The following is a 12,297-nucleotide window of genomic DNA, read 5'->3' as shown; positions in this document are numbered from 1 at the left end:
TTCAGGAATTGAATTTTTGAACTCCTCCAAAATAATTCTCTAAGAGCATCATGGGCGGCACGGTGGCACAGTGGTTAGCACTGCGGCCTCACAGCGCCAGAGACCTGGGTTCAATTCCCATCTCATTGCACATTCGCTCCGTGTCTGCGTGGGTTTCCTCCGGGTGCTCCGGTTTCCTCCCATAATCCCAAAAATGTGCAGGTTAGGTGAGTTGGCCATGCTAAATTGCCCGTAGTGTTAGGTGAAGGGGTAAATTTAGGGGAATGGGTCTGGGTAGGTTGCGCTTCGGCGGGTCAGGGTGGACTTGTTGGGCCGAAGGGCCTGTTTCCACACTGTAATCTAATCTAATCGATTTGCTTTATTTTTAATGCCCTTATCCACTTATCCAAATTACTTTGTTTGATCCTTTCAAACTCACTGCTGGATTCACCAGGGTCATTGAAATTTCAAGTTTTTGTTGTATTTAGAGTCATAGAGTCACAGAAGTGTACAGCATGGAAACAGACCCTTTGGTCCAACTCATCCATGCTGACTGGATATCCTAAACTCGATTTTACTGCTCCTCGAATGCTGCCTGAACCACTGTGCTGTTCCAGCAGCACTAATCCAGAATCTGGATATCCTAAACTGCCCCTTCTTTGACTCCTGAAATGTTGTCTGTTGACTTCTGGCACAAGCTCATATGTTCATCAGATGGCTGTCTTCACTTCCTCATATGGCCCAGATACCTCCTCTGATAACGATGCAAACACCTCACTACCGCTTTTTACAAGAGTTTTGTTTGGATCAACACAACCATTGGTCAATGGCCATCGCATTTGTTTACCCCACCTTTTCAAATGAGATGAAAAAGGTTTCCATATCCTTTTCATCAAATTAGGAAATGCTTGAAGATATTTAACAGTTTCTCACCATGCCTTCGGCTACCATGGGTTTCCTCATCCTCACTCTCTTCAGAGCTTACCTTCAGCCCTCATGTCCATCTTTTTAAGCTGTCTTTCCTGTCTAGGTACCAATTTCTGAAGTTCAAACTCTGCCTTTTTCTTCCTTTTCTCTCAATCTCTCTCTCTCTCTCTCTCTCTCTCTCTCTCTCTTTTTACTCTGCTAAAGCGATTCATTCCTTTTCTCTTTCCTCTGCTTTTAATTGTAATTCAAACTGTTTTATTTCTGTTGACCTTTCCTGTCTTTTGTCTCCAACTTAATCTACCCCAGAAAACCCTTGGTGACTGAAAAGAACCATTGCTATGCCAAGTATTGATTAAACCAACTTAATTCAACACCCAGAACAAAAGACACTAACACCTAACACTTGCTGCCTTTAAGTCCAGCAACACGAATCCCAATCTGGAGCTATAGAACAAAGAGCCGCAAATCTGTATTGGGCCAGGCCAGGCCAGACCCCCCCCCCCAAAAACATTTCAAGAAAGTAGCCCGGATCCTAACTTTACGAGTTGTTTTAAAGCAGGTTTAAGTGGATATTCAAGGAGAAATGCAGCTGGTCAGCTGGAAACAGGCCCTTCGGCCCAACAAGTCCACCCTGACCCGCCGAAGCACAACCCACCCAGACCCATTCCCCTAAATTTACCTCTTCACCTAACACTACGGGCAATTTAGCATGGCCAATTCACCTAACCTGCACATTTTTGGGATTATGGGAGGAAACCGGAGCACCCGGAGGAAACCCACGCAGACACGGAGTGAATATGCAATGAGGTGGGAATTGAACCTGGATCTCTGGCGCTGTGAGGCCGCAGTGCTAACCACTGTGCCACCGTGCCCCCCATGATGCTCTTAGAGAGAGAATTATTTTGGAGGAGTTCAAAAATTCAATTCCTGAAGTAGTGAGAATTCGTGTACGAGCAGAGAGTTAAAAAGGCAAGATCATCAACTGAAATGGCTGACGATTGAATTGGTCCATAAATCAAAATTTGAAACAAAACAGAATTCATTCACAAGATTACTGAATGAAACATATACAAAAGAGAACAGAATATTCAATAATTTAACCTCGCTGAAAACCCAGCCAATTATCCCAACTTAATGATGCTGTTCCAATTCATTGCAACAATCCCCATAAACACCTCTTGGCACAAAAGAGAGAGAGAGAGAGAGATGGCAGAGGGGTTCAGCATAGAACACTTTCTTCCATGTAGCTTCTTGCACCATCAGCCCCACTGACTGACTGCTTTTAGTGAACAGCCAGACTGCTAAAACCAAACCAAACCAAACTAGAAAAAAGTTGAACCTAGAGCACTGTCCACCCCTCTTTAATCATACAAGTGTTTCTTTTAAAAATTTGAACGCCTTTTTCCTGAGGCAGTATCTGTTAGCTATAATCAAATTGACACTAAAACCCATCCAAGTCAGACTTTTCAGAATGGCTGCTTTTACGAACTCTGAAACAAAGCCAAGGACAGTATAACCTTGCTAAATGAGCAGTATCGGTGCACCAAGTGCAAAGTCACAGAATGGTTCAGGGAATATTTCTGATCCGTACACCAACCAACCCCACCTTCGTGTGGCCATCCACTTCAACTCCCCCTCCCACACTCCTGAGGACATGTCCATTCTGGGCCTCCTCCACTGCCTACACAAGGCCACCACAAATTGGAGGAGGAACACCTCATCTTCCGCCTCGAGAGCCTACAACCGCATGGCATGAACACTGAATTTGCCAGTTTCCAAATTTCACCTCCCCCCACCCCATCCCAGATCCAACCCTGCAAGTCAGATCCGCCCTACTGATCTGGCCTACTTGTCCACTGTTCCTCCCACATATCCATTCCACACTTTCACCAACCTATCACCATCACCTCCTACTTATCTTTCCCTAGCCCTAACTCCCTCCCCGATTTAGCTCTCAGCCCCCTTTTCCCTCCCCAGTCTTGAAGAAGGGATATGCCCAAAACATCGACTCTCGTGGTCCTTGGACACTGCCTGACCTGCTGTGCTTTTTCCACTCTGGCACTTTTACTGTGCATCTTCAATTTTGTTCACAAGTAGTAGCATTTTATCAAATATGTTTTGATATCCATAATATGAATTGTACTCTACACTCATTGGTCCTCTTTGTTAATCAAATTGAGCTTCATTTGACTTTAACAAATTCATCTTGACTTTCATTCACTAATCCAAGGGACTGTCAAGTGGCAATTAATTTTTACTTGGGTTCTTCAAGTAAAAGTTTTGTCACCACCAGTTCAAGTGGCTGGTCTACAGTTACAGGTCCCTCTTTCTCCTAATTTCTAAACAAGAATATGAAAGTTATCGCCAGAGTCCTCTGTCATATCTAGAATTTGAAGACTTGGCCAAATCCTCCACTACCTTTACTTCCCTCTGCAAACTTGAATCTAACCCATTTCGTCAGATGACGTATATTCTTATGAAAAAGAAACTTTAAAAATCAGTGAAACAGCCTCCAGTGGGGCACTTGAAGAGAGGTCACGAGCAGTGAATGGAGCTTATTAAATCAAAATACCATCATCCAGGGTGATGATGTCTCCCAGGCCCTGCAATGCCCACTTGTCTCTAAAAGGTGTATTTCATAAATTCATAGGTACAGCAAAGACTGTTCAGCACATAAAATCTGGCATAACTACCACTAATAATGCACTAATCCCAATTTGCTGCAATTGTACCATATTCTTGAATTTTATGATTTTTGAAATACTCATTCAAATATCTTTTAAAGTTTGTAAGACTTCCAGCCTCCACTACTTTTCCAAACAGTGCATTCCTGATGCCCATCAAATGTTGAGTCTCCTGCCCATACCCTAAAACAATGCCCTTTCATGATTGACCCTCAGCCAAGGGGAATAGCTGCGCTCTGTTCACTCCTCATAATCTTATATAGCTCAATCATGCCCCCCTCAGTCGTCTCAGCTCTAAAGAAAATAATCCAAATCTATTTAGTCTCTCACTAAACAGTTAGCAGGTCATGTTACAGTTGTATAACAGGTCAGCCACATTTGGAATACTGCGTACAGTTCTGGTCACCATATTACCAAAATGATGTGGATGCTTTGTGCAGAGGATGTTCACCAGGATGTTGCCTGGTATGGAGAGTGCTAGCTATGAGAGGTTGAATAGATGAGGATTATTTTCATTGGAAAGAAGGAAGTTGAGGGGGGACCTGATTGAGGCCTACAAAATCATGAGTGGTATAGATAGAGTGGATAGCAAAAAACATTTTCCCCAGATTGGAGGACTCAAATACTAGGGGTCACAGGTTCAAACTGAGAGTGGAAAAGTATAGGGGAGATATGCATGGAAAGTTCTTCATGCAGAGCGTGGTGGGTGCCTGGAATGGGTTGCCAGCAGAGGTGCTTGGAGCGGGAATGATAGCGTCATTTAAGGTGTATCTAGATAGATACATAAATGGATAGGGAAGCAAAGGGATATAGATCCTTAGAAAATAGACGGCAGATTTAGATAGAGGATCTGGATCAGCACAGGCATGGAGGTCTGAAGGGCATGTTCCCCTGTGCTGTAATGTTCTTTGTTCTCTCCTTATACCTCAATTTCTCCATCCCAGGCAATATCCCAGTGAACTTTCTCCCTACCCCCTCTAATGCTATCACAGGTAGCGAGTTTTGAGAAGATTGGTAGCTCACGTTGAGGTTCTGGATGTAGGTTTGCTCGCTGAGCTGGAAGGCTCATTTTCAGATGTTTCATCACCTTACTAAGGTAACACCTTCGGTGAGCCTCCGGACGAAGAACTGCTGGTGTTTCCTGCTTTCTATTTATTTGTTTGGGTTTCCTTGGGTTCGTGATGTCATTTCCTGTTCTTTTTCACAGGGGGTGCTAACTTTGACTGGGACAACACATCCATCCTAGGACAAGCCAAAGAGACATGCACGAGAATTCCTAGAAGCATGGCATTCCAACTGGAACTCTATCAACAAACACATTGAGTTAGATCCCCAAGAAAAAGAACAGGAAATGACATCACCATAGGAAATGATGTCAACATCAGAAATGATGTCACCAACCCAAGGAAACCCAAACATATAAACAGAAAGCAGGAAACACCAGCAGTTTTTTGTCCAGAGGCTCACTGAAGATGTTACCTAGTATGGTTACGAAACATCTGAAAATGAACCTTCCAGCTCAGCAAGCAAACCTACATCCAGAGTTATCACAGCTTTCCTGTAGTGAGGTGACCATAACCGCACACAATACTCCAGCTGTGACCTGATCAATGCTCTGTGCAACTCCAACATTATTTCCATTCTCTTATGCTTGTGACACTGCTACCTCTTTTAACAAGATTATGCTGTCCTTAGTTTTTTTTTCAAGAAGGTTTGTAAATTCAGTGGTGCTGAAATGGCTAACAGTTCTCCAGTTCAGGTTTATTTTCTAGTTTGGTTTGTTTTAGCAAGCAGTCAAGAAAATTACTGGGGACCTAAAGAAGTGGCTACAGTGAAAAGCAGTTCTATGCTTTAACAGAGGTCTTGCCTGAACTTTCTCTCTGAAACCTCTCCTGCCTGTAAGAATCTGTGTTTGAATTTATCTTTTGTTAAGGGATGTATTTATGGGATGTTGCCAGGATTGGGACACCTTCGTTAAGTTGCGATATTGTGTTGGTGGGTTATCAAATAAGTTATTCTAAATTCTGTTTTCTTTTGTTTGTATTTCATCTGTAATGTTTAAATAAATTCTGTTTTGTTTAAAGCTGAATGGTTGCCTAGCTGCATCACTCCTGGAATATCCACTTCGCACAAAATAAAATTTAAATTCTGGGTTGGCTTCTTAAAATGTTTTGAGGGGGGCTGGCCTAGTCCATAACATGAATAGATTCCATATGCTTTAACTATCCTATTCACATGCTTTGCCAACTTCAAGGATCTGTGAATAATTATCCAAAAATCCTCTATTCCTCTAAACTACCCAATGTCCTGCCATTCACTAAATACTCCCTTATCTTGTTTCTTCTTCCAAAGTACATTTCCTAGCACTTATCAGGATTAAATACCATTTGCCACTGGTCTGCCCATCTGACCAACCTACCTATATCTTCATGTAACTTACAATCATTTTCTTCACTGTTAACCACTCTACCAATCTTGGCATCATCTATAATTTTACTTTGCGTTCCCTCCCCCATTTTCACGTTCATTATTTCTGAATATAACAGATAATAAAGGTACACCACTGGATGCCAACCTCCAGTCACTCGAACAGCCTTTTACCACTATTACTAAACCCATTTCTGACCCATCTCACTATGTTTCCCTCAATTCAATGACATTTGCCCTTCTCAATCAGTCTCCCATGATGCACCTTGTAAAAAGCTTCACTAAAATCCACATAAACTACATCAACTGAACTTCCTTCATCCACACACTTTTCAATTTATTTGTGCAAAGTTGTTAGGCATAACCACCCTCTGACAATGCTATGCTGACTATCTTTAATCAACACCTGTCCTTCCAAGTCAGCAAAGATTTACCAGGATGTTACCAGGAATGGAGGGTTTGAGTTATAAAAAATAGGCTGGATAGGCTAGGACTTTCTTCAGTGGAGCACAGGAAGTTGAGGGGGGTCCTTTGAGAGGTTTATAAAATCATGAAGGGCATAGATAGGTAAATAACAAGGGTTCTTTCTCTAGGGCGGGAGAGTTCGGAACTAGGGGGCATATTTTAAGATAAATTTGGACAAATACATAAATACGAAAGGTTTACAGGGATATGGCCAAATAGATCTAGTTTAGTATGGAAACATGGTCAGCATGGACCATGCTGTTCCTTGCTGTTCGACTCTATGACAGTAATTAGTATTACTTTGTTCCTCAGAATTTTCTTCAATAGTTTCCATATTACTAACATGAAACTCACCAGACTGTAATTTCCCAGTTCATCTCCACCATGCCTCTTAAAAAGTGGAACCACATCAGCTGTCCTCCAGTCCTCTGGCACTTCCCATCTGGCCAGAGAGGAATTAAAAATTGTCTGCCTCACCTCTCACAGCAGCAATTCAGCCGGGTCAGGGGGATCTATCTGTTTTAAGCCTAACAGAGCCTCCAATACCTCCCTATTGCCTATGTCAAACTATGCAAGTTCTTCACTGTCCCTTTCCGCGAATTTCATTCCTACATTCTCCTTTTCCAGAGTGAAGACCAAAGAGAAGTATTCATTCCACATCCTTCTAACATCTTGTGGCTTCAAAGCCAGGATTTGACTATGGGGGCAGGGTATGGTGGGTGAGGGGGCCGGGCAGGGTGAGTCAAATCCTTGATCACTCACGGACCCTACTCTTTCCCTGGTTAACCTCTTGCCTTTAAATGTATTTATAAAATTTCTTAGTGTTGTCCTGAATCCTGTTCACAAGTCCTTTTCCATGTCTACGGTTTGCTGTTTAAATTGCTTTCTTAAAGTTCCCTAAAATGGGTTTTCTACTTTTGAGTGTTGGAAGCTTTTTCCTGGTACTTCCTGGTTATTTACTATGATCAGAATTTCCTTACTAAATCCTGTTTTACTCCATAATTGGCAGCATAAAAACATTAAGGAATAGATTCAGGAATAGGCTATACAGTCCCCCAAGTCTGGTTCTTAATTTCATAAAATCACGACTGATCCTCAACTTCAAATCTACTTTTCTACTCGATCCTCACATTCCTTGATGCGCCTCAAGTGCAGTACTCTTTCAATCTCAATCTAGAATATGCTCAACAGCTGATCATCCACAACGTTCAAGGTTAGAATACTCTCAACCAGATGGTGAAACTTCTAATTATAATCCAAAATTAGTCCCCTTATCCGGAGCCCTAGCTTGAAGGCCTGCAGCCAGGGAAAGGATGATTCTAGACGTTTCTGCCAATAGTACCACCACGACTGGCAGCTTAATGTTCCAAGATACAAATGCTACAGGAAGGGAGGCAAGAGAAGAGGGGCAGTGGCATTTTTGATAAGGGATAGCATTACAGCTGTGCTGAGGGAGGATATTCCCAGAAATACATCCAGGCAAGTTATTTGGATGGAACTGAGAAATAAGAAAAGGATGGTCACCTTATTGGATTGTATTCTAGACCCTCTAATAGTCAAAGGGAAATTGAGAAACAAATTTGCAAGGAGATCTCAGTTATCTGTAGGAATAATAGGGGATTTTACCTTTTCAAACATAGATTGGGACTGCCATAGTGTTAAGGGTTTAGACGGAGAAGAATTTTTTTCAGTGCAAACAAGAAAATTTTCTGATTCAGTGTATGGACGTACCTCCGAGAAAAGGTGCAAAACTTCACCTACTCTTGCGAAATAAGGCAGGGTAGGTGACTGAGGTGTCAGAGGGGGAGCATGTTGGGGCCAGCGACCATAATTCTATTAATTTTAAAACAGTGATGGAAAAAGATAGACCATATCTAAAAGTTGAGATTCTAAAGGCCAATTTTGACAGTATTAGGCAAGAACTTTCAAAAGCTGATTAGTGGCAGATGTCCACAGGTAAAGGGACGGCTGAAAATGGGAAACCTTCAGAAATTAGATAACGAGAGTCCAAAGACAGTATAATCCTGTTAGGATGAAAGAAAAGGCTGGTAGGTGTAGGGAATGCTGGATGACTAAAGAAATTGAGGGTTTGGTTAAGAAAAAGGAGGAAGCATATGTCAGGTATTCAGGACAGATCGAGTGAATCCTTAGAAGAATTAAAGGTATTAGGAGTATGCTTTAAGAGGGAAATCAGGAGGGCAAAAAGGGGATGTGAGATAGCTTTGGCAAATAGAGTTAAGGAGAATCCAAAGGGTCTTTACAAATACATTAAGGACAATAGGGTAACTAGGGAGAGAATAGGACTCAAGCTGAAAATGTGTTGCTGGAAAAGCGCAGCAGGTCAGGCACCATCCAAGGAACAGGAGAATCGACGTTTCGGGCATCTGCAGCCCTCGCTTTCTCCTCAGAGAATAGGACTCCACAAGCATCAGCAAGGCGGCCTTTGTGTGGAGCTGCACATGATGGGGAAGATATTAAATGAGTATTTTGCATCAGTATTTACTGTGGAAAAGGACATGGAAGATATAGAACGTAGGGAAATAGACAATGACATCTTGAAAATGTCCATATTACAGAGAAGGAAGTGCTGGATGTCTTTAAACATAGCGAAAAAATGGATGTAGGTTTGCTCGCTGAGCCGCAAGGTTCATTTCCAGATGTTTTGTTACCTTACTAAGTAACGTCTTCAGTGGGCCTCAGGCGAAGCAATGATGAAAATTCCTGCTTTCTATTTATATATTTGGGTTTCTTTGGGTTGATGTCATTTCCTGTGGTGATGTCACTTCCTGTTCCTTTTCTCAGGGGGTGGTAGATCGGGTCTAACTCAATGTGTTTGTTGATAGAGTTCCGGTTAGAATGCCGTGTTTCTAGGAATTCTCGTGCGTGTCTCTGTTTGGCTTCTCCTAGGATGGATGTGTTGTCCCAGTTAGAACTAGATAAAACATAGAACAATACAGCACAGAACAGGCCCTTCGGCCCATGATGTTGTGCCGAACATTTGTCCTAGCTTAAGCACCCATCCATGTACCTATCCAATTGCCGCTTAAAGGTCACCAAAGATTCTGACTCTACCACTCCCACAGGCAGCGCATTCCATGTCCCCACCACTCTCTGGGTAAAGAACCCACCCCTGACATCTCCCCTATACCTTCCATCCTTCACCTTAAATTTATGTCCCCTTGTAACACTCTGTTGTACCCGGGCAAAAAGTTTCTGACTGTCTACTCTATCTATTCCTATGATCATCTTATAAACCTCTATCAAGTCACCCCTCATCCTTCGCCATTCCAACAAGAAAAGACCTCGCACTCTCAACCTATCCTCGTACGACCTATTCTCCATTCCAGGCAACATCCTGGTAAATCTTCTCTGCACCCTCTCCAAAGCTTCCACATCTTTCCTAAAGTGAGGCGACCAGAACTGCACACAGTACTCCAAATGTGGCCTAACCAAAGTCCTGTACAGTTGCAACATCACTTCACGACTCTTGAATTCAATCCCTCTGCTAATTAACGCTAATTTTTTTTTGATAAATTGTAAGTTTATGTTTTTACAGTACAAAAATAAATACTTAAGTATGTTCATGATGGGCCCTTAAATATCTAATTCACTGACAGTAACAAACACATAGCCCTAGAGATTATCTTCTAGACTGACTGTCTTCAGCTGATTTCAACCATCACAATCTGACAGTCCATCGAAGTGCCACACACCTCATGCCTTGTACTTCTCTCTTCCCTTTTCACTGATTACACAAATATGATTTAAATCTCTGAAGTATTCATTATAGTCGAGTGCATATCCAACCACAAACTTGTCTGGAACTTCAAAACCAACGAAGTCTGGCCGATAGCCCACACTTCGAGGAGTTCGTTTAACCAGCAGACTCACCACCTTCACCATGTTGGGTTTGTAATTTTGCAACATGCTCAGCAGAGTCTGCATTGTTTTACCCGTATCAATTATATCCTCAACAATTAAAACATTCTTTCCTGTTAGGGTTGAAAGGTTGTCTCCACCGATCACCTTTATCTCTCCAGTCGACTGATCATTCACCACACACTTAGATGCCACCATCTCTCTCCGTCACTCCGTCAAGTTGAAGTGGTGTCCTTCCTCATCTGTACGTGAGGATACTAGTGAGAGAGTGTCATGTCTTTTTGTGGCTCGTTGGTGTTCATGTATACTGGTGGCTAGTTTTCTGTCTGTTTGTCCAATGTAGTGTTTGTTACAGTCCGTGCATGGTATTTTGTAAATGACATTAGTTTTGTTTGATGTCTGTATAGGGTTTTTGAAGTTCATTAGCTGTTTTAGTGTTTAGTGTGTTGGTGGGTTTGTGATGCCAACGGGTCTGAGTAGTCTGGCAGTTTGTTGGTAATTCCTAGGGAGTGTTGCTGAACCAAGAGACCTTGGAGTGCAGGTTCATAGCTCCTTGAAAGTGGAGCTGCAGGTAGATAGGATAGTGAAGGCAGCATTTGGTATGCTTTCCTTCATTGGTCAGAGTATTGAGTGCAGAGTGTTGAGTATATAGTCATGTTGCGGCTATACAGGACATTGATTAGGCCACTGTTGGAATATTGTGTGCAGTTCTTGTCTACTTCCTATCAGAAAGATGTTGTGAAACTTGAATGGGTTCAGAAAAGATTTAAGGATGTTGCCAGGGTTGGAGGATTTGAGCTATAGAGAGAGGCTGAATAGACTGGGGCTGTTTTTCCTGGAGCATGGGATGCTGAGGGGTGACCGTATAGAGGTTTATAAAATCATGAGGGGCATGGATAGTGTACGAGGGGAAGGGTATAAAAGAGACCTAAGGGGCATTTTTTTTCATGCAAAGGGTGGTACGTGTATGGAATGAGCTGCCAGAGGATGTGGTGGAGGCTGGTACAATTGCAACATTTACGAGGCATTTGGATGGGTATGTGAATAGGAAAGGTTTGGTGGGATATGGGCCAGGTGCCGGCAGGTGGGACTAGATTGGGTTGGGATATCTGGTCAGCATGGACGGGTTGGACCGAAGGGTCTGTTTCCATGCTTTACATCTCTATGACTCTATGAATCAGACATTCTCCATACAGATTATACAAACAAGCACAATTCCCCACCTTGGTTCACTCTTGTTACTTCATGAGTTAATGTGTTGTTGTCTGTCCGGACCGACACACGGATTATTGCTCCCACTGCACCATATCCCCAAACCACAGCTCGGCCAGGTTCTTTCTGTAACACCATGTGATCGGCATAGTAAGATCCAAACCGGAAGAGAAACTCTGAAAAACAAAAACAAACTGCCTTAGAACAATTCAACCAGGACTGATTACATACTTCATTTATCTTCAATAACCAGGGGGGGTATTGTCACTTACCCGCACAAAACCCGTGACTCGACAACAACGACAATACAACCCCGACAAACAAATACAACAACCCGAGCCTCGCCATAGTCCAACCAGCACCAACTCTGACCCGCCCAATCCCGCCCCCTCACCCGCCTTCTCACCCGCCTTGCCCCCTCACCCGCCTTGCCCCGTCCCCTCTCCGCAATGTCCCGCCCCCTCACCCGCAATGTCCCGCCCCCTCATCCGCAATGTCCCGCCCCCTCATCCGCAATGTCCCGCCCCCTCACCCGCAATGTCCCGCCCCCTCACCCGCAATGTCCCGCCCCCTCAGTGACCCGCCCCTTCGCCCATAATGACCCGCCCCTTCACCCACCTTGCCCCGCCCCTTCACCCACCTTGCCCCGCCCCTTCACCCACCTTGCCCCGCCCCCTCACCCACAATGCCCCGCCCCCCATAGTCAATCCTGGTCCCTTCGCTG

General features: G+C 43.4%; 1 protein-coding gene across 2 annotated transcripts in view; it reads right to left on the bottom strand.

Moving 5' to 3' along the window:
- siae (sialic acid acetylesterase) overlaps positions 1-11,950 on the bottom strand; it is a 168,883-nt gene extending 156,933 nt beyond the window's left edge. For both annotated transcript variants that reach the window (XM_087976542.1, XM_043676962.2), the window contains exons 1-2: positions 11,846-11,950; positions 11,585-11,749 (exon numbers count right to left, since the gene is read on the bottom strand). In XM_087976542.1, the coding sequence (XP_087832668.1) occupies positions 11,585-11,749; positions 11,846-11,921 (241 nt within the window). In that variant the 5' untranslated portion in view covers positions 11,922-11,950. The remainder of the gene's footprint in view (positions 1-11,584; positions 11,750-11,845) is intronic.
- Between the last annotated feature and the right edge of the window lie 347 nt (positions 11,951-12,297).

The sequence above is a fragment of the Chiloscyllium plagiosum genome, unplaced genomic scaffold, assembly GCF_037043375.1.
Source record: "Chiloscyllium plagiosum isolate Xiang-an unplaced genomic scaffold, Cpla_swu_hap1 HiC_scaffold_29, whole genome shotgun sequence".
Taxonomy (NCBI): domain Eukaryota; kingdom Metazoa; phylum Chordata; class Chondrichthyes; order Orectolobiformes; family Hemiscylliidae; genus Chiloscyllium; species Chiloscyllium plagiosum.
Note: the sequence above shows the minus strand (reverse complement) of the source record. Positions and strands in the feature narration are given on the sequence as shown.